The following is a 21,830-nucleotide window of genomic DNA, read 5'->3' on the forward strand; positions in this document are numbered from 1 at the left end:
AGGAAATGCAGTTCTGTTTTTTTCTGTAGGTCTGCACTTAATGATATTTGTCCCCCTTTCTAGGCTGATAGCAAACATTTTGCCTCCTCTCATTGTCCAGTATGTGAAGAACTGGATCAGGACCATAAAACAATCTCCTCTTATTTCTATGCCTGATATAATTTGATAAACATCATCCAGGCACTTTATGCCTTCACATACAATCTCTTGTAATACATCATCCTTTGCAGTAAAATTAACCTATAAATGTCTCATTCATGTTTACCACTTGGAATTATCAGGAGAATATGCAAAGGACATGATTAAATAAGACAGCAAGACAAAGAAATGTTATAAATACCTGTAAATAGACTTTTTTAAAAAAATTCTAGAATGCCCTCGTGGGCAGCCCCTGGCACTTGGATCCCCAGAGGTTTTTTTTTAATTTCCTTGCCTTTCGTTTGGGAGTTTTTTGTTCCTTTCCTCAGTGGCCAGTAGGCTTAATTACAGCTTTAATAATTACATACTCATTGGAGTAATTTAATGTATAGCCAACAATTTATCTGTATTATGCCTCTAAAATCCTTTGTTCAGTGCTCTGTGCCACCGTGTGAGAAGACTACTCTATGAAAATAAATTGAAAAGGTATTTGAAATTTTTTTTTTTTTTTCTGAACCACTTATCCCATACGGGGTCACGGGGAACCGGAGCCTACCCGGCAACTCAGGGAGTAAGGCCGGAGGGGGAGGGGACACACCCAGGATGGGACGCCAGTCCGCCGCAAGGCATCCCAAGCGGGACTTGAACCCCAGACCCACCAGAGAGCAGGACCCGGTCCAACCCACTGCACCATCGCACCCCCCCTGCTATTTGAAATTCTTTGAAATTAAGTGTTAAAAATGAAACTTTTACATTGTGCTATATACAACACATAGAGCTCAAGCCTTTCTTCCAAAAAAGTATGGAGAACTTATCAGTGGATCGCTTTTTTGATTTGAAGGCTGATTATGCCAGGAGTCCTTTCTTCTACCAGATTGCATAGAACTGTGAAATAATAATACAATTAAATACTAAAATAATTAGAATTGATTTTATAATTAAGTCAACAAGTAGACAAAGATCATATATTGACATATTTATGTTAAAAACTGAGTGGCATATTGGTGTGTCATGTAACGCTGGTGTCTCACAGTTTCTACTGATTGGACTATGTTCAGAGAAGCAGCAACCTATGACCGTTACACAGACATTCATATGTAGAAACAGTGACTGCCTACATTAGGAAATGTACTGGTGATGTAACTGTCACCAAAACCATCACCACGCAGGCTAACTAGAAACAATGGCTGACAGGGAAGGTCCGCACACTACTGAAAACCTGCGGATGCTGCTTTCAGATTAGGGGACCAAGCAGCTCTAAGAACAGCCAGGACCAGCATGTCCTGTAGCATCAGGGAAGCTACATGCCGGTACACTCAAAGGATAAAAGGACACTTTAATGAACACAGAGACACATTGAGTCTGTGGCAGGGAATCCAGACCATTACTGATTATAAGCCCCTACCATAGGCCTGCGACAGGAACATCTCTCTGTCAGATCAATTCAACGATTGTTATGTGTGCTTTGAAACGCTGAACAACACACCTACACTGAAGACAGCTGAGGACCAGGTCCTGTGCCTGTCTTCAGCCAGCGTGAAGAGATTTCTACCTTGGAACAACCCCCGCAAGGCTGCTGGTGAGAATAATATACCTGGCCATGTTCTAAAGAACTGTACAGAAGAGTTTAAAGGTGTCTTCATAAGCATCTTCAACACTTCACTGGATAGAGGATCAATCCTCACTTCTGACTATAGTACCCTTGAGGAAGATGTTTACCCTAAGTATGCTCCAGTTAAATTACCCAGCTACATAAATGGGTATATAATTGTAACCTGACCATCATAAGTCCCTTTAGAGAAAAGTGCCAGCTAGATAAATAAAGGTAAATCTGATTTACAGGTGGCAGTGGCACAGCAAGTAGCACTGCTCCCTCACAGCGCCTGGGTGATGCGAGAGGACATGGGTTTGATCCCTGCTCAGTCTGTGTGGAGTTTGCATGTTCTCCCTGTTTGCATGGGTTTCCTCCCAAAGACATTTAGGTTCAGGTTCACCCAGTGTGTGTGTGATGGTGTGTCCTACTGATTGTTTGGATGAGTGACCTATTGTAAGTACTGTGCAGTACTAGCAGTGTAAGTCACCTTGGTGAATAAGGTATGTGGGCTGAAAACACTACATAGAGTTTGTTGGAACTTGCTTTGGACAAAAAGCATCTGCTAAATGTAAACGTGCAGTTAGTGATTTGTAAATAAAGTGGTGAAACACTTATTACAACTGGACAACCTTGCTTAAATAAGTTACTTTTTGAAGTGTTCTTATGAGTGATACAACATTGTTTCCATCAATTCAAAAACCTCAAAGGGTCATGACAAATATCATGTTGCTGTATTTCTTGCATTGAACATATATTACTTGAATTGCTTGCACAACATAAACAGCACGGCAACAACCTCCTGAAATAATGTAGTTTAGCCGAGAATTCATTATGGCGAGAAATAAGTTTTCAGAGGATTGTAAGTGCATGTAGCAAAAGATCTTCTTGCCAGCCTGCAGACTGTTGAGCAAAATCAGGCTGTAGGTATCATTTACAGCAACAGCCATGAGGAAGCCACTTTAATACCTTAAGCTCAACTTATCCTGAACCCTGTATTTGTACTTGCCATTACTACCTCATGTTGGACAGACAATGCAACATTCAATAGCTTGACAGCAAATAACATGTGAATGTTCAAATCACATTTGAAAACTACTTTACAAAAATGTTGCGATACTACATGAAATGAACAGAGCACAAATTGATGCCATCTTCCTTAGGCAAATGTATGATAAAGCTATGTAAAAAGATGATAAAATAATCAGGTTGTAAATCAGTGAAAAATATTTGATTGTATAAAAGATGTTAAATTTTGTTAATATCTTTTACATTTGATATTTTCACATTATGGCGTGTCACATTATTATGAAAGATGAGTAAATAGCTTTGCATGGTTTAAACTGTGTCATCTCCTCCACAGATTTTCAGCAGAACTTGGCGATAATCCCCAGAAGTTTCAGACTAAAATTAAACAGAGAAAAGTAAATTAAGATCAACAAATTTGTGGCAAAAAAATCTATATTAATGTAATGGATTAGGCTATAAGCAGTAAAACATGGCCAGTACATCGTTATTACAGTTAAAAGTTGAATGGTTACACAACCGGTAAGTATTGGATGGACCTTAAAAAAATAGTAAATGTCGATCCAACAAAACCTAAGGAAGTAAATCAAGAGATTACTTTCATTGTATCATTCATTGCATTGCTTAAACATGATTACTGAGTCATCACATTTCTCTCCCTCCTTCTTTCTTTCCCACTCACTAACAGACACACAAAGAGAAAAACAGTGTCAGAAGGTATTACGGCTGTATATTAATTTATAAACCATTAACATGAGACCTTTAAGGAGTTCCATAATTACTCATATGGTGGCTAGAGATATGATTAATGTTAAATGTATTTGAAAAAAGAAAGCATAAATGAGTATGATAAATTTTACATTTTAGGAAACCCAAGATACAATATAGGGCTATTCAGCATATGGCTTGCTCTCTGGAGTTTATCGAAAGCATTGCTACTCATCCCAGAATGTATATTCAAAATCTGAAAATAAATTAAATTGTAATTAACCTCTGTTCTATTATGTGAAGAATAAATGTTTAAAAATTTAAATATATTTTAAATAACAGGCTGTAGAGTTTGGCATTAGGAGACGGTATTTTACATTTTCTGCACATTTCATAAAGCACTGACACTGTGGAGCACCGAAGTGATGGATGTCATAGTATAATTACAATTTTCCTCTGTCATGTTTGTAAAAGCTGTAATTGCTTCTCTGTCAGAGAGGACAAATGTGACAAGACAACTGTTTCAATCAGTTTTCCCGGGGCACGGATACTCACTTCTAGGGCGGAGTGCAGTGATTGGCTATAGAGCTTTTTGAATTCAGCTCTGATGTCCAGCATGTCAATCTCAGAGCGGCTCACTATTATTCTGGCCAACATGTTCTCATTTGTTCCAAGACCCTGTGTGATGCCCACAATACCAGAAGATTAGTGTTCATTGTGGGCAAGCCCTAGACTACAGGCCATAAAGGCAAGCATGTGATAGGACACAATACCAACAGCTCACTACATCTGAGTGGTTCTGCGAATGCAGGAAGAAATGAATGCATCACTTGGCAAGAGACTTGCAAACGCAAATCCTCTGGAACAGGGATCAGTTTACAATGAGATGATGCAATGCTATGGCCTCTTGGATACATACCTTCATACCTTTGTGCAGCCTTTCAGCCAGGTAGGCTGGTGTACTCTGTACACATTTCACTGGGAGGGGTAACAATCAGCATGAAGAGGTTTTTAGTAAAACACATGATTCACACTTATCTAGCCCCCCACTGCCGAACCAAACACTTTTAGTACACATTACTTCAATAAATACTATTTCTCATTTACAATGTATATATTAATCAGACCATATAATATTAAATTTTCATGTACTGAAAAACAAGTAAATAAATTTCAAGTAAACTACTGGCCAGCTTCAGTGTCAATTCTTTAAAAACAATTAACCTGCATGAAAAAAATTCTACACAATTTTTGAATCATCAAAAGCAACTGGAAATACTGACAAGTAATATCCACTTGATATCCAAAACAGTTTAAGCAAAGAAAACTGATACCAATGGCCACCAGCAGATCTTCTAATTTGCCCGACATCTCGCTCTTAATGCTCTTCTCCAGTGTCTTCCCACTAATGTTCTTGTACTCGATCAGTACTAAAACAAATAAACAACATTAACAGCTTCCCAAATCAGGAAGCTATGAGTAAAGCACAGATCAATGACAATGTACTGATACTTCACCCTGCCTCAGCTGAGGTATGCTTCTGTGGCACAAAATGTCAATAAACTTGCTTTCATCTGTCCCCCACTTCTTCTCCCCTGCCTCATACAGCACCTGTGCAATGTAAAGCAAAGAAAATATGCCTCCCAGTGAGGCAAATTACATTACTCCATGATTTTAGGGTAGTGAAAAAGTTTTGAAATTACTGGAACACAGGAATATTGTGAAAATGTTCTGTTTCCTCAGCTTTTACTTGTACAGAATGTGTACAAAGCCACAACTGTTGTAACAGTCACTTGCCCACTGCCACACCATCACATTTACAAAAAAGCAAAATGGGCCTCAACCCAAAACTTATGTTGTTGGCCAGGGTAATAAGTCCAAAGAGTACAGCGCTGATGTATTGTGGTTACTTTACCTTAGCTTCCTCTTTAGCCTTCCCAACATCCACAGTAGTGCGTTCATCCCTCTGTCCCTTTTGATGGTTAAAAAAAGAGGCATTATATACAAAAAATACAACTGCACTATAGTAATCTTAAGCTGGAAGTCAAAGAGGGAAAAAGCATCAACAATCAATAAATTACTGAAGACTTGCACACCCATCAGGACAGACCTCGGCCAAGGCGAGCAATGCCTTCCCATAATCCCCTGAGACTTCATTATTTAGGTCATGTGTGATCTTCCTCCCAGTCTCTGTGGGGGAAATATTTTTAATGCCTCATACTGGCATTTAAATAACATCACAATAACTGCATAATACAGTAAAAACTGCACACCTGCCAAATAAGCATCAGAAAGGGCTTTAATTTGTTGGGTGGATCTTGAGGCAAAGATTTCTATCAAAGTACTGTCAGTGGTTCCAGCTCCCTATAGGACAGAAAAGAAATTGAATTCTTACAGTGTGTAGATAATTTACATTCTCATTTACAATTTGTACCGCATCCGAAAGTACAAACAACAAACGTGACAGGAAACGTATAATTTTCCATAAGGCTGAAATAGTTTTAAAATGTAAACAGAAATGCTTTAAGAATACATCTATTTTAACAGTAATAGGCTCTTTTGAAATTCAGACCACCTGTCTGTATGTGTAAATGTAGGAAACACATACTTTTATGGCACGTATCACCTCCTGACAATCATACACAGCTGGTGGTGTGATTAATGCAACAAGCAAGTCTTTAAAGTCCCCACTGGTGTCCCCTTCCAGGTCTTCTTTAAGGGTCTGCAGTAAATTGAGTTACATTTAAATCAATCAATATCAATCACATGTTTGCATAAATCAATTCTTCTTCTTATCATCATCATCCTCAGCTGATGGCTTTCTCCAAGACCACTTATGACTTTAGGTCTACTACACTAAGCTACTTACCATTATTTACCCACTTACACTACAGAGTAATTTTTACTAGATCAATTCAGGGAAAGTACCTTGCTTAAGAGTATTACAGCAACTGCAGAAATATAAACCCAGGTCTTTGGGTTAAGGAAGTGACTACAACCACTATGCTGCCTGGCTCCCACTGAAAGAAGAACAGTCTTACCCGCCCTGTTGCTTCCTGATAAGCTTTACAAATGATTTGACGCTGTTTGTTGGTCCTCCCAGTTAAGACATTAATTAGGTTCTTTTCATCAGTGCCTGAAAAAAATGATTATTTTATTTATTTATTTTTAATAAATCACTGCTTTGCTGGTGTTGTCGTGCGCTGTTCATTTGATACATGGGAAAATATCTTGAAAGAAATTGTTTTACGTTCATATTCATTAAATTATCTTTATTTAACTACACAAATCACAGGAGGGGTTCAATGAGTTTAAAAGTATAAGCAAAGATATAGGTAATTAACTACAAATCTGTATATTCATATGGGAGTAGGATTAAGATTTCAGATCACTGTTATAAAATCGGCTTCATCCTAGAACAAGAAGCCCACGTGAGTCCGAGACATGCGTACCAAGGCCCTCAATAGCCTTCCGCAGAACTGCAACATCTTCGCTTGCATTAAAGTTGGACTTGTCTTTAATGCTCCCTCGGTCTGTGGTCTGGAGAAGAGAATTATAAATACATAGGTTTTTCCTCACAAGAACACCCTCCAGATATATTTTGCATGAGAAGATCCTGACCTGCTTTGTTGAAGACGACGGAGCATCAAGAAGGAGATCCAAGTCATTCTGTAATTGTGAGTCATAGTCTTACTTCAAATAAGCTATCAAAATCAGATTCACTGAAATCTCTGACTATTTCCAAGTAAGGAAAATAAGTCTTTTCATGCACCAATGGGTAATAAAAATGAATACATTCAAAAGCGGTAGCCTGGCTTTGTCATTTTATTAAACACAAGACTGGAATATACATTACCCATGTAGATGCCATTCCAGAGCTGATGATTCTATTTCTCACCACCTTCTGCAAGTGAATTACAAAGTACATGAATAAATAAAAATGCACTGAAGGTCATCTTTCAACTCATATTTCCACAAAAACCGGTATTTCTGCCTTCTGCTTTGTTTTTGAGTGTTTTTTTTTTAAACAAGACAAACACAATGACAATGCTAAGAGAAATATGAATGTCAGGGACCATGATTCATGGCATGAATCTTGTACCTTATCCAAACGCAGTTGAAGCTTACCTTCCATTTAGAAAAAAAGTATTCCTGCCATTTGAATATAACCTTCATCTTGTGTTTTTATTGTTATGTTTTCAAATACGTACTGTGTGAAAAGAATAATGCTGCCCTCTCTACTAACGTCTCGTCACGTCTGCACCAACAAGGCTTCATTTGAAAAAGTCGAGGGAAGGAACCGTTTTTAGCTTCGTTTTCACCAACTGCCCAAGTCAAGTGCAACAGTGGACATGGAAAACGTTTCCGAAAAAAGCGCCAAACAAGTTTGAAAGACAAAACAGATATATGACAGAATACAGATTTATTGAGCTATCGTCGACGAGGAGGAGGAAAAACGCCTCAGTAGCCACACAGCCCACGCGTCACGAAGAGACGGGGCAACTTTTAAAAAACGAGCGAATGGAGACTGGACTTAATTCAACACGCACCATAACAAAGTGTCCCACACTGAAAAGGCACCTACGTTCAAAACTTTTTTGACGGCTAAAGTTCTGTTTAGTACATACACAGTTCTTACCAGGTCCGAAGTGAACACAGCAGTTGTGAGTCGGACTGGAGCCACACCTCTTTGGAGCCTTTCAGTTTCCTGAAGGGAAGTGAGCTCAAGGCTGCAATGCCGATGTGGAAAGAAGAATGGAAGTGCTGTACGGGCGCGCTATTGCATACATACACACGACACGACATACACGTTCACCTGGCACCCTAATTGCACACATTTACAAATGTAATGTTTCATGTCACGGTAATGCGATAGAAATAAAATCATGGAGAAAATTAATGCCACCACGAACATTCTCCACTAGTATACACAGTGTAATTTTGTCTTTATTTACCACAGCGCTGAGGTAAAATTGTGTAAATTAGTGTAAACAGTTGGGTGAATGTAGGTGCTTGTTTATAATTCTGTGTGTTCTTTCGTGTTCTACGGGTTGTCTCATTGTTTGCACTGGGTTCGCCAGAAGGATTCTGGGAATCTGACTGGAGGGGGGGGCAACCATTGTGGGGAATGGAGAGGAACCGGGCATCTTGAAGGGGCACACGCATATATTTCAATAGTTTTCCGCTGTACTGTTTATATACCATGAAGATAGCTATTAAGGATATTATAATGTTGAAAGTTGGTACAGAACCCTATTTCAAGAAGCGCAGAGAGGACTGCTACTCAGGAAATTATTCATTGCTGGTATTACCAGTGGTAATCTTTATTATAAGTTATGGGTTAAATTAACTGATAACCTGTTCCTATGATGCCGAGCAAGTGGAACCAGAAGTGCCCCAGTAATGTTGCAACAACACCACTGCTATTGTGTAAGATAGAGTTCCCGTAGTGCTACGTGACTGAGTCTCACCGTCTCCGTGGCACAAGTGAGAAAAACTTTTGACCGAGTTAACATCCACAAAGCTGCTGGTCCGGACGGAATTTTGCGGCAAGTTTTAAAAACATGCAGTGAGCAACTGGCTACTGTCTTCACGGACATATTTACCACCTCCTTAAAAAGCTCAACTGTACCCACCTGTTTCAAAAACACCACCATCATCCCCGTTCCTAAGAAGAACAGTGAGCTGCCTTAATGACTATCGCCCAGTGGCACTGACCCCTATTGCAATGAAATGCTGTGAGAGGCTGGTGCTGGGACACATTAAGGACACCATCCCAGACACTTTCGACCCACTGCAGTTTGGAGAACCACTGAAGACGCAAGATCACACACACTTCACACCACTCTGGCTCACCGAGATAATAAAAACTGCTATGCAAAGCTATTATTTGTGGAGTATAGCTCAGCATTTAACACCGTCATCCCAACCAAGCTGATCCACAGACTACTAGATCTGGGACTGAGTGCCACATTGTGCAACTAGATCCTAGATTTCCTCACCAACAGACCCCAGCACATATGGATTGGCAGAAATGCTTCCTCCCTACTGATCCTCAACACTGGCACTCCACAGGGAAGCGTCCTGAGCCCGGTGCTGTATTCCAACACCATTATAAAGTTTGCCGACGATACCACCATTGTGGGTCTGATCACCAACACCGATGAGATGGCCTGAAGAGAGGAGGTGAGGCCAACCAGTCTCTCAATGTCAGTAAAACTAAGGCGCTGGTGAGTGACTTCAGGAAACAGGAGATGGTTCATGCACCCATCTACATAGAAGGGGACATTGTAGAAAGGATCAACAGCTTCAAATTCCTCGGGGTCACCCTCACTGCTAAACTCACATGGACTGAGCACACAGCATCGACCATCAAAAAGGCCCATCAACGTCTCCACTTCCTCAGGCATCTGAAGAAAGCCAGGATGTCCACTACAGTCCTCACCACTTTCTACAGGTGTGCTGTGGAGTCCATCCTCACAGGGTGTATTACATCCTGGTCTGGCAGCTGCTCCATACAGGACAAAAAACCCCTACAGATGGTGGTCAAAACTGCTCAGGAAATCATGGGCACACAGCTTCCAGGAGTCCAGGACACCAACACCGCACGCTGACTCAGAAAGACAATGCGCATTATGAAAGATCATAGTCACCCCCGCATGGGCACTTTTCTCTTCTCTGACGTCTGGAAAGCGGCTCAGGTCTATTCAAACCCGCACTCCTAGGTACAGGAACAGCTTTTACCCCACTACTCTAAGGGTATACAACACTCACCAATGTGCCACCTTTTGTAACTAGAGTTAGACTGCTCCTTCCAAGCACATTGGTAGACTACATTGTCACTTTAAGCATTCTCACCTTCTGAGTTCTCTGGCTGTCTACTGTTATTTATTGTTATTGTTATTAGCATTACTCACTGTCATTGTTTTGTGCGGTATTTCTATTGTTTTTGTCCATAGTCTGGGGAGAAGCATTCAAGAAGAATTTCATGATACTTGTACACGGTACTTGTACCTATGACAATAAACTTGAAACTTAAGTAAAATGCTGATCCCCTGTCAAATTATATCTCCGCTTGGAGGATATCTAAATTAAACTGTGCTCTCCAGTGTGCTTGCTTTTTAAATCTTATTTCATCACCTTGTTTTATGACCCTTCATTGAATTACTTCTTTTTTAAGGGTATATTTTCAATGCTGCATCTTTAATCATCCAACTTAAAATGTTAGTTAAGGGTTTTGAAATTTTAAAGATATAGATTTGCAAATAGTTTAACTTGCTGTTTTGTACAGTTACAATATTATTACACTGGCACCTCAGTTTAAGTTTGGGAAGTAAAAGCTCAGAATTTGAAATGACAAATATATCACTTAATTGTAATTAATGTGCATTTAATAATATAGTGTTTCATCTGTTTGTTTATGGGTTTGCTTTTGTAACAGTCTCAGACAAAGCTATAATAAATAAAAATACATATGTTACATATTTTAGGGTGGTCCCAACACCCCTTTCAAATTTGTGCATTTTACTTACAACTGCCAACTGGAAACATAAACACAGCAGAAATTTTTGGAAATATAAACATGATGAAAATTTAATTAAACTACATAATGTTTTCAGAAATTCCTAACTGGACTTAGTAGAAACAACGAGTATACTATTTTCTTGTGGGTTTCAAGAATTACTAAGTGCCTGAAGAAATTAAACACGCGTTGGATTCAAGCATAAAAGGAAAATGTTTTATACTGAATATTGTGGGTTCTGTCACCAGTTTGTTATATGTAAGTGCACAGACACGTGTTCATATCTATCACATCATCTTTATATAGTTACAGTTTATTCCTAATAAAGTAAGAAAAAGAGTAAGTCCAATTGTACATTTGAAATCTTTATCAATTAGTATTACCTTACATTGAGCTTGCTGAAATAAAACAATACACACTGTATTAAGTAAATTCAGGCTTTGTGTTTATGTGCTAGCCCACAAATGTGAATTAATCACCACTTCAGACATGCCTTGCTGTGGAATAAAAAATAAAGTGCATGTGCAAAACTCTGTGAAAACAATACATTCTTTGTTGAAGAATTACTGAGCTAAAGTAATTTTAATTCCAGTGACAAAAACAGAGTCAAATTCTCATTTTTGACTCCTATTCTTCTTGTGGTAAAGTTACATATAATTCTTTCTGACCTACAGATAAACCATACATCACATATTGCACAATATCAATGTAACAATAATGGAAGAAGTGTTAAGAATGGAAAAATGGAGCAAGCCTTACAGAAGTATTACAATGTCGATGCTCTGTTCATATGGGATACTGACCACACATGCCTATAATAGCTTTGTCATATCATTGCAAAATGGACATGAAGTGATGTAGCAGACTGGCACTGAAAAGTAACATCTGGACACTTTGTATGAATAGTTAAAAAAAAAACCATTTAAAATAAAATGGTAATAGCTATAATAAGAGATGTATTTGCGTGATGTTACACAAGAATAAAATTACAGTCTGAGAAAAAGAAACCTAAAGCTAATTGTGGATAATCAGATTACCAAGTAATTGCACTTTATTTATAGTCTCAAGCTTTCACGAATGCTGAATATGACAGTAAATCAAATGGACAACACCAGGTCATATTCTTATTACCTTATGAGGTAGTTCATCTTTGAAATGTTCAATACAGCATGGATGGTCAGGCACCTTGTCTTCCATTTGTATAAAAATACATCAACTTCTTATTATTATAAATGACCATAGAAAAATACTCAGTTCTGCCATTAAACTTCTGTACCATCATTCAGGTTCTCGTGAAGCTTCACCTCTAGGTTGACCTGCTTGACCTTGACATTTGAAGCTTCCTGGGTGACATTGAGGATATTGACCTTCCTAACTGTGCATCGCATGCTGTGGAAGCTCTTCTCCAGACACACTTCCACTTTAGTATTGAGGGGGTACTCCTCTGCAATATACCTGGTTGCTTTTCTAGCCCCCTGTCGGCAAAGCCTCAGTAGCACACAGATGGCCAGGAGAACCAAAGCCACCAGGACAAGAGCCACCAACACTCCGCCACTGATCAATCCCCCTGTTTGCGTGTCATAGGTAGCTGCCACCTTCTCCAGTCTCAGAACTCTAATGTTTGTGCCATTCTTGACCTGGTCACCCTCATTATCATAGATGAGAGACTCATCCAGGCCAAGGTATTGGCCTGATACATCTTCAAGGTCCCTTCGGTGGCGCCGGGTCCTTCGACTGGAAACGGTCTGTGGTCTGATTATATAAATGACTTGTAAGTACCACTGATTCCCTGCTTCCACCTGTCAAAGATAACATGTCATGAACATTTCGAAACACACAACCATCAGAAAAAAGTCCACATATGAATCTAACTTTTGAAACACATACAATAAAGGCATGAAGACCTATCTAGCTTTATCTTAGAGTACTCTTACGTTTTAATCCTTCTGTCTATATTCTTCTGTATTTTACTGCTGTATACAGCTGTGTGTATATATATATATTGGAGAAATTTTGATCCAGTACCAGTGTGGAAGGCAGAAGCCTGACCATGCCCACACTCCCCTGACCTCACAACTGCACCTCATGTGGGCCCATTGGCAGGAAACAAGCTCCAGGTGCAGGCAATTTAGAGGGATCAAGGGGCACCTTAAAGTCCAAAGAGTGAACAGGAGATTATTTTTTTGGTGGTGGTAGATATTTGATGTATGCATATATGGTTAGAAGTTGGTTTGTACTTGTGGAGGGTACGAATTTCATAGCATGTGTGGGTTTCAAAATCGTGGATATCTAAGGTTTTTTCCTGCTGCCTTTGCCTTCCTAAAAATCAAAAGATGAATTTCTTTCAAATTTAAGTTTATTGTTGGGTTTAGAAAGTTCAAGTTTCTGTGCTGAGGGGGTGCGGTGGCGCAGTGGGTTGGACCACGGTCCTGCTTTCTGGTGGGTCTGGGGTTCGAGTCCCGCTTGGGGTGCCTTGCGACGGACTGACATCCTGTCCTGGGTGTGTCCCCTCTGGCCTTATGCCCTGTGTTACCGGGTAGGCTCTGGTTCCCCATGACCCTGTATGTGACAAGCGGTTCTGAAAATGTGTGTGTGAGTTTCTGTGCTTTGTAATTATGGGGGGGAAATAAAACTTCTTGCAAATCAGCTGACAAGACAACAGTTTCCTGCCTTGTTGCTCCCAAACCTTGCACACCTGTGCATGCTACAAATATTCTCAAAGGTATAACAGTAGCACTTCTCACTAGACTTTTACAGTCTTCATATAGATATTTAACCACTATAATACAGGTTACTATGTAACAGACATCTACCTTGTAAAGTGCATCCACCTTCATTGTGAATCCATCAACTCCAGGCATTGCTGTCATGGACTGCAGTTCAGGAGTTTCTGATGCAAACTTGGCGTCAAATGGCACATTATGAAAGTACTTGTTGCACACCTCTGGTTGTTTTCGATCCTATGTATGTTTAAAAAAAAAAGAAAGAAATTTTTAACCTGTTTGGTAATACAGTGAACGGTAACAAGTTTTTAAATGACATTTGTTTACAGTTAACAGAGTCAAAGCTAATCTAGTAAAATAACTAAAAGACCATTTTTCTTCCGAACTTGAAATAATATGAGCAGCAAAGAACTACTAATGTATAATGCTGTTATAGCATGGTGCTTTCCCCATGAATATTTTGCTAAATGTTTGCTTCGGTAAGTATTGATTGGCCCAATGAGTTTACACAGTGAGCAGGATGTCCTGCTGCACATACCAGGAGTAGAAATCTATGTCTCAGGTGTTTGTTGGGCTTCATGCAGCCGTACTGTGGGCCCTCGTTGTACAGGGTGCCCGTTGGATCGAAGAAGGGCACGTAGCCATCCCTTCCAGTACACAGATATACCTTCTGTAGCTGGAGCTTGTAGGCCATGTTCAAATTCTGCTCCGGGTTCCATAGCACACGACCATACAGTGTCTGGCCTACAGGACAATATATTTATACATGGGATGAGGTTACAAATTGATGTGCTGTGCATACAAAAACCACCATTAAAATATTTATTAATATTTAATCATAACAGGCTATATTTCAAGTTGCAGCATTTTGATAGCTTTCCACATTCTTCCTATTCATAGAAAGAACAGTAATGTAAGAGCTTGTACGTGACTTTTACTAATGCGAAGGGTACAGCAATGGACATGACTAAGAGAACAGAAATCAAAATAACTAATGTCCTGTAGGGGGTGTGGTAGTGCAGCGGGCCTGGCCAGGGCCTACTGTGTGGTGGGTCTGGGGTTCGAATCCTGCTTGGGGTGCCTTGCGATGGACTGGCGTCCTGTCCGGGGTGTGTCCCTTGCGCCCTGTGTTGCCGGGTTAGGCTCCGGTTTGCTGCAACCCTGCCTGGGACAAGCGATTGTAGACATTGTGTGTGTGTGTGTGTGTGTGTGTGTGTGTGTGTGTGTGTGTGTGTGTGTGTGTGTAAAACGCCCTGCAATGAAATAAAAAGGGAAACACCACCTATAGACACTTAAAAGGTGCTGGCTCTGCCAAAAAAATAAAGAAATAATAGCTAAAGATGAAGGAATGATTCAGCGCCATGGTTCCAGCCCCTGGTTACCCATGGAGAAGGATCCCCTGTAATCCATCTCAGCCATCGGGACGTCTGCAGCGCTAGGGTCCATCATGAACACCTTTTCACTGTTGCAGAGCTGGAACTCCGTGTTTAAGGAATATACAACAGGGACTGGTCTGTTGGTTCGCTGGAAAGCAATTGGAAGCAGAAACCTGTTGCAGAGCAACAATTAAGGTTAAGATGGTACTTTTATCTACTATTTAGAATCCAGAATGAATCACTTTCTATGGTTCTTTTAAAGATCAAGTTCTGTCAATACTGTTTTACTTAAGAGTCCAAAGTTTTCAGTAAATTTGCAGGAAACTAATTTTTTTAACAAGACATTTAGTTTGATCAGGAAACCACCAGCATGACTTCCCAACTCTTCTGCAGCAATCCCAGAGATGTAGAACATGTGTGGATGGCTTTGCTTTCACATTTTTGTGCAGTTTTTTCTCATACAATTATTGGCCAGGTTGCTGAGGTGTACTCAAAGTTTTGACTGGCACTGCAGTTAAAGGTGGGTACCACCCATCTCACCAAAAAAAAAAAAAAAGAAGTGCAGGTACTCTTAGAACAATTTTCAAAGGCTCTGAATGGCGGTGCTAGAGCATATAGTCATATTCCAACTGCTTAGTTATTTCTTCCTATAACACAGAAATGTAAAAACTGAATGTAAGCATAAATTGTAAAAGCAGTGGTAAGAAACAACCATCTTGCATACCTCTCAGGAGCATGTGCTATGCAGGGGAGGGGTTTGTCGCCTGGCTCAGTCCAGGTCTGGGCAACAGGCACAGTGCAGGGTATAAGGAAGATGGTGTATTCTCCAGAATAGTCCTTCCTGAAACATGCGATCAAGAGGTGAACAGTTAGAGAGCTGGAACCAAATAAGAGAAAAACCACATAGGGGCCTCAGAGAGGTCAGTGCTCACCGGCTGTAGGAACTGGTGGCTCTCCACATCTGGTAGGGTGAGTCATAGGATTGGGTGCTCCACAAAAGCTGTAGGTCAAAGCTGATTCCGCCCAGCTGATCTGGGGGATTCAGATGGGACCTCTGACCTGGAAGGGTGTGGTGTTCAACAACAAACTGACCTGAAAGCATGAGAGGACCCTGATTTAGAGGCAGAAAAAACTAATTACAAAACTTTTCTCTCCATTTCAGTTCCTTGCATGCAGCTGCCACACCTCGGAATTTTGTTTGCGTTTTGAATTCGATCACGAGCCGTCCATCTTCTCGTACACGTACTCTGCTGATCTGCAGCTTAGCTGAGAGCACGCTGTCAGTCTGTATACCTACCGGGAGGAAAGAACGCAGGCGAGGTTTAAACAAGATTATTCCTATCCTAAACCAAACAGGACTGTATTATATCATTGTGACGTATTTCAACACAAGTGCAACACAAATTGGAATGCTTCCCCGGCTCCTTCTAGATGTGTGCCCGTCAATGTGGGATCACCAAGATGTGGACATCTTAACATTCATTCAATTCAATTCAATTTATTTTTATAGATTCATGATAAAGAATGGACATCAGATCAGAACATTAGTTTTTTCAGTAAATGTAAAAAATAAATTAAAAAAAAAAATTCTTCAGTTTGGTTTATACCTGAAAAGAGTGTTTTTTATTTTTGGTTTGGAGAATGAACAGGATAGCACACTAACTTCTTGTGGTTGACCACTCTAGCAACACACATGATGACAGATGAGCCGGGGTAACTATAATTCAAAGGAATGTGAGTACTGTAATGGGAGTGACTAAATGTATATGACCCAACTACTATAAGAGACACTCTGTACAGAACTCTGTCACAGCATGTTGTCAGCTCTGCTTGGCCAACCATCATGTCATAGTACCTGTCCTCCAGAGAACAGTGTCGTAGAAGAAGGAGAACTCCATCTCTGTCTGGTGTTCCAGTGAAACCCAGCCCCGTGGTGCCGTCACATAGATGTAGGAGACGTAGAGGGGCAATCGCACGGTCAGGAAGGATTGTGCCGAGTCCCTCACCTGTTGCACATTGAGTAAATCGGTAGAAAATGGTAATATTCTGCATGTTGTTCCCTGCTAGGTATGTAAAGAGGTGAATACTATATGAGTAGCTCCAAAGATGAAAATTTAAAACACTATGTTGCAATCCCAGCTCTGTCACTGAATCACAGAATGTCCAGGATATCAGTTTATCCTCCCTTAAGAAGAAATTCTTTATGTAAACCACACCTATCATGATGTCATGTTATGAAAACATTCTATATAGCTTAACATTTCAGCAACTAGTTCTTGTCATTACTAATTATATCCCTTGCTGTGCATGTGCACATACAGGTACCTGGAAGTCAGCTGTGACGGATCCCCCGCAGATATCCACCAGCTCGGTCATGTCGTAATAGGCCTCAAAAGTCCAGGTGCATGTCTTGAGGTTGAGATGCTTGTACAGCCGAACCGTTTGGGGTTCTCGAACACTGGAGTTGAACTGGTAAGGCCGATCATAGCCTGGACCCCGGGAGGTGTTTCCATAGGTACTGTCATCGAGGAACCTGGTCTCTGAAGCAGCAGCAGCGGAACATTGTGACAGATAGCTGTACATTTACGTACTTTTTTATTTCAAGTAATGGGCTCAGATCACACAATGTTAAAATGAGCAGACAGGGAGCAGGTGGCATTCTGATTAAGGTACTATCACTGAAATACTGCAAGTGTAAGTCCACAATAGGAACGTGTTGAAATTGAACATTAGGTTAAGGCACCAGAGGTGCAATTGCATGAGTGAAATATATACTAATGTAAGTAAGTATTTTAAGATTTCTAGTATTTCACGCCCACGCCTGCACATCAACCAGCGGCTCCTGGCTCCGATTAAGCACCTGGCTTCAATCGGAGCACTCAGCTATAAACACACTTCGCAGCTTCTTCCCAGCTGCGGAATCTCACTTGAGACAACGGTCCCCTCTGCGTTCTCAAACCCGCCTTGCTTTGCATTTCCCAAGTCCAGGTCTTCTTTTTTTCCCAGTCCTATTCCACATCTTTTTGATAATGACCATCCACCTTGTCCCTCGACCACGACTTTGTTTCCTCGTCTCTGTTCAGTTTACCGATTGACCGACCATTCGCCCATTCCCGACCACAAGAACATTTCCACTGCTTTGGCTCTGAATAAACAATCCTGGACTTGGGTCCAGCCTCCTTCATGTCCTCTGTTTGCCATGACACTGTAACAGCAAAGCACCCTAATGTGAAGTGTAATGTATTAATTCTATGAGATCTAAATAGCTCTTTTACAAAAAATTAGCGAATTTCTTGTGTTGAGTTAATAAACATTAACTGAAGAGCTGGCCAAGAGCTGGAGTTGATTTTCATGCTTTATTCTTTTTATGTTTTTTGGGGTCAGGATGGCCTGACCCCCACAAAAAGCTCTGCTCACCAGTGTTGTTGTGCCCGTCTCCAAGGGCAACCATGTTGGAGCAAGAATGTTGTCGATGGTGAGAGGTTTCAGACAGCAGCAAGTGCACATTGTGCAGAGGTGCCGTGGACACTAAGGGTAGCATGCCGTCCTGGTGAGGGATCTGCACGGAGATATGGATTCTGGGGGGCAGATAAAAATGCATCAACACAGATAGTCACATATTCATTTGATAGAAAATTCAGGTATTTTAGAAATCCAAGGCTACTTCGATTAGAGCTATTCAACCATCAATACCACCAGGCTTATTTATGTCTGACAGTTAAAACTAGAAACAGCTCACATATTTGTTGTTAATCATTTTCACTGTACTCTTATCCCCTGTTATCTGGCCCAAATTTATTCCTGAAAAGGACTGAATATCAAAAAACCAACCAATTTCAACAACCGCTTGTCCCGGGTCGTGATGATCAGGAGCCTATCCCGGAGACATTGGGCGCAAGGCTGAAGGGTTGGAGGGGGGACACACACACCCTGTACGGGATACCAGTCTATCGCAGGGCCACAACATATTGCCCAGGCACACAGCCAAATGAAAGGTACTGGAGCAATTGCAGGGCAAGCACCTTGCTCAAGGGCACTACAACCGGAGGCGGAGATTGAACCGGCAACTTTTGGAGCCAAAGGCAGCTGCTCCAACCACAACGCCACCAGCCGCCCCATGTAAATAAATAAAATTAAAAAAAAACTGATAGTGAAATCTCACACACACACACACACACACACACACACACACACACACATGTTTTCAGAGCCACTTGTCCCATATGGGGTCGCAGGGAACCGGAGCCTAACCCGGTAACACAGGGCGTAAGGCCAGAGGGGGGAGGGGACACACCCAGGACAGGATGCCAGTCCATTGCAAGGCACCCCAAGCGGGACTTGAACCCCAGACCCACCGGAGAGCAAGACTGTGGTCCAACCCACTGTGCCACCGCACCCCCTACAGTGAAATCATATATTCTATTTTTTTCTTATTTGGAAAAATTACACTTTGATCCGTGCCTTTCCCAAGTTCACCCAAAAGTCAACCTAATGCTGAATACTGTAAGAAAAAACTTGTACAGTACATTAAAAGAGAATGGGTAACAGCTGATAATACACACACACATTTTCTGAACCGCTTGTCCCATACGGGGTCGCAAGGAACTGGAGCCTACCCGGCAACACAGGGCGTAAGGCCGGAGGGGGAGGGGACACACCCAGGATGGGACACCAGTCCGCCACAAGGCATCCCCAGCGGGACTCAAACCGCAGACCCACTGGAAAGCAGGACCCAGTCCAACCCACTGCACCACCGTGCCCCCCATACTGGAAGTGTGTTTAAAAAATTATTCCATAAACTAAACTTAGAATGACAGTGTGCATCACTTTACAACAGAAGCTATAAATCACATTAGAATAAGAAATTAGAAAAAAAAGAGTGCCAGACTGCAATGAAACCAAGGGTGCATGATTCCCACAATGTAGTACATCTCACAGTCTCTCTTGCACAGCTGCTTGGTGCAATTTTGAAATGCAGTTTGTCAGCTAATTTTCAAATATGGCCTTTGGGTTTAACATCATGCCGGACCGAATGTTGCAAGCCCAGAGCAGATGTCACAGCAGATAAATGGAAATCTGGACCAATTAACAATAAGCGCGTTGAAACATGACTTTTTTTTTTTTTGTCAATTCCAAGTTCTATGGAATTTCAATAATGAGGTAAAAATGAACTTGAAAATGGTTGTCTGCAGTTTTGCAAGAATGTCACCAGACATTAGCCATTGTAGACAGCCGTGCCTGCAGTCTCTCCATTGCTCCTTATATACTCCCACAATCCCCATTAACTTCTTGTCCCCATAAAACAGACCATCCAAGGCCTCCTGAAAACAGGAGTTTTGTATTACAGAAACTTCCATGACAGATAAAGGAAATAGAATGCACTAAGGATAATGGAAGGAATACAAGTAAGATATAATGGAGTAAAAAGCATTATTAGCGCTACTACCTACTGGTGAGTACCAGCCAGTTCGAGTGCAAGCTAAGACTCAAATATCAGGAGCATACTTTTTAAGGGCTCTAGAGCCTAGGAAATCATTTTAGGGTAGGTATAGTTGTAACAGACCTGTTGGGGTGCTCCTTGTGTTTCACATCCAGGTACTTCAGCGTAGCAACAAAAGACTGCGCCTGGAAGCCTCTGGTAACCCCAACAGCTATAGGTGTGTGGCAGATGGATCCCTCGCTGCTGATAGTGACGACATTGCTCCTCAGAGGGGTACCCAGGTGGCTCGACTGGTCCAGGGCCTGAACCACACAGCGCACCTGGAAACGGCGACTAAAGTAGATGCTGTCCAGTACCTGCAGTATGGACAATGCACAGGAAGTCTCTCAGTCTTTTACTGAACTGAAGCCCCTTCCTCGTGATCTACAAGCAACCTTCTAAATTGTACGTTGATAACTAATTTAACAGTTCAGCATAGTATTTTGGGGGATATATGTGTGCAAAGAGCACGAATAACATTATAACTGCAGTAATAAAACCAAGGAAATGTGCTGTAATGAAAACCTGGCCTGCCAAGAATTGCATTTGTTTCCCCTGGTTTTATTCCATTTATTTTGTAGATATAATATTCATACCCAACCCGATAGTTACCAGATATAAAATAACTTTTATGTAATATTAAGCAATTTGGAAAATATCCAGCCATTTTTCAGTAAGACATATATTGCTTGCATTACACAAATTTGTGGAGTCATCAAACACATTGTGTTCAGTTACAGGGGTCAAATAGGTATTTTTCTTTACTGCAGTTGAAACAGAGCAACAACATGGACTGACCATGTGATTGACACTCGTGAAGGGTGTGCTGTCTGTCACAGTCTCAAATGGTGCTCTGGTCCCGCTGCCATCTGTTGGTGCTGCCACCTCCCAGCTAAAGCGCACCGAGGCCTGGCTGATGCCCTCCTCCTTGCAGTGATCTCGTACCGTAGGGTACTTAGGGTGATGGAAGTCACATGGGATCACGCAGATCAGAGGGTACCCTGAGGAGGGAGACCTCGCACTACCCTCTTTAGTTGCCTCCTCCACATGGTCGTAGTCAGACAAGGAGACCACCTGTGCAAACATAGGTCCCACTCACATGAATTCCAGATGACAAATGTATCATTTCTGAGACATTCTCGTGCATCTGACCTTCCTTTAGCTTTTAATAAAATTTTTAATACGGTGTTAAAATGCTAGGAGCAATTGATCTTTCTGCACACCACTGCAACGCACTGAGTCATTCTAGGGACTTAAATACAATTCA

The 21,830-nt window shown here is 41.1% G+C and overlaps 2 protein-coding genes across 5 annotated transcripts in view; both read right to left on the reverse strand.

Moving 5' to 3' along the window:
• Positions 1-2,571: 2,571 nt before the first annotated feature.
• LOC108925012 (annexin A3-like) lies at positions 2,572-8,166 on the reverse strand. 4 transcript variants are annotated; one of them, XM_018736708.1, is made up of 14 exons: positions 8,103-8,166; positions 7,320-7,367; positions 7,085-7,132; positions 6,916-7,003; positions 6,505-6,599; positions 6,072-6,185; positions 5,737-5,827; positions 5,574-5,653; positions 5,379-5,435; positions 4,981-5,074; positions 4,798-4,893; positions 4,383-4,441; positions 4,019-4,141; positions 2,572-3,133 (listed from the first exon to the last, which is right to left on the reverse strand). In XM_018736708.1, the coding sequence occupies exons 2-14, from the start codon at positions 7,332-7,334 to the stop codon at positions 3,068-3,070; spliced, it is 1,026 nt and encodes a 341-aa protein (XP_018592224.1). In that variant the 5' UTR covers positions 7,335-7,367; positions 8,103-8,166; the 3' UTR covers positions 2,572-3,067. The 4 variants fall into 4 exon arrangements, with proteins under 4 accessions (XP_018592224.1, XP_018592225.1, XP_018592226.1 ...); XM_018736709.2 differs by lacking the exon at positions 8,103-8,166 and adding an exon at positions 7,741-7,788 and having other exon boundaries at positions 7,320-7,371; XM_018736710.1 differs by lacking the exon at positions 7,085-7,132.
• Positions 8,167-12,247: 4,081 nt separating this feature from the next.
• The window catches only part of LOC108925001 (extracellular matrix protein FRAS1-like), a 40,508-nt gene continuing 30,925 nt past the window's right edge, over positions 12,248-21,830 (reverse strand). The window contains exons 30-41 of the mRNA XM_018736695.2: positions 21,362-21,637; positions 20,648-20,880; positions 18,502-18,662; positions 17,410-17,624; positions 16,940-17,090; positions 16,270-16,377; positions 16,017-16,176; positions 15,809-15,925; positions 15,091-15,257; positions 14,247-14,452; positions 13,799-13,945; positions 12,248-12,784 (exon numbers count right to left, since the gene is read on the reverse strand). Coding sequence (XP_018592211.2) covers positions 12,248-12,784; positions 13,799-13,945; positions 14,247-14,452; positions 15,091-15,257; positions 15,809-15,925; positions 16,017-16,176; positions 16,270-16,377; positions 16,940-17,090; positions 17,410-17,624; positions 18,502-18,662; positions 20,648-20,880; positions 21,362-21,637 — 2,478 coding nt within the window. The remainder of the gene's footprint in view (positions 12,785-13,798; positions 13,946-14,246; positions 14,453-15,090; positions 15,258-15,808; positions 15,926-16,016; positions 16,177-16,269; positions 16,378-16,939; positions 17,091-17,409; positions 17,625-18,501; positions 18,663-20,647; positions 20,881-21,361; positions 21,638-21,830) is intronic.

Source organism: Scleropages formosus, chromosome 6 (genome assembly GCF_900964775.1).
Source record: "Scleropages formosus chromosome 6, fSclFor1.1, whole genome shotgun sequence".
In the NCBI taxonomy this organism is placed as follows: Eukaryota; Metazoa; Chordata; class Actinopteri; order Osteoglossiformes; family Osteoglossidae; genus Scleropages; species Scleropages formosus.

Excerpts from the sequence above, each read along its gene's own strand:
- LOC108925012 (XM_018736708.1), bottom strand. Across the intron at positions 5,654-5,736 it reads TTCTGATGCTTATTTGGCAG|AGACTGGGAGGAAGATCACA; the intron begins GTGTGCAGTTTT and ends TTTCCCCCACAG. Across the intron at positions 5,075-5,378 it reads AGGCTAAAGAGGAAGCTAAG|GTGCTGTATGAGGCAGGGGA; the intron begins GTAAAGTAACCA and ends TACATTGCACAG.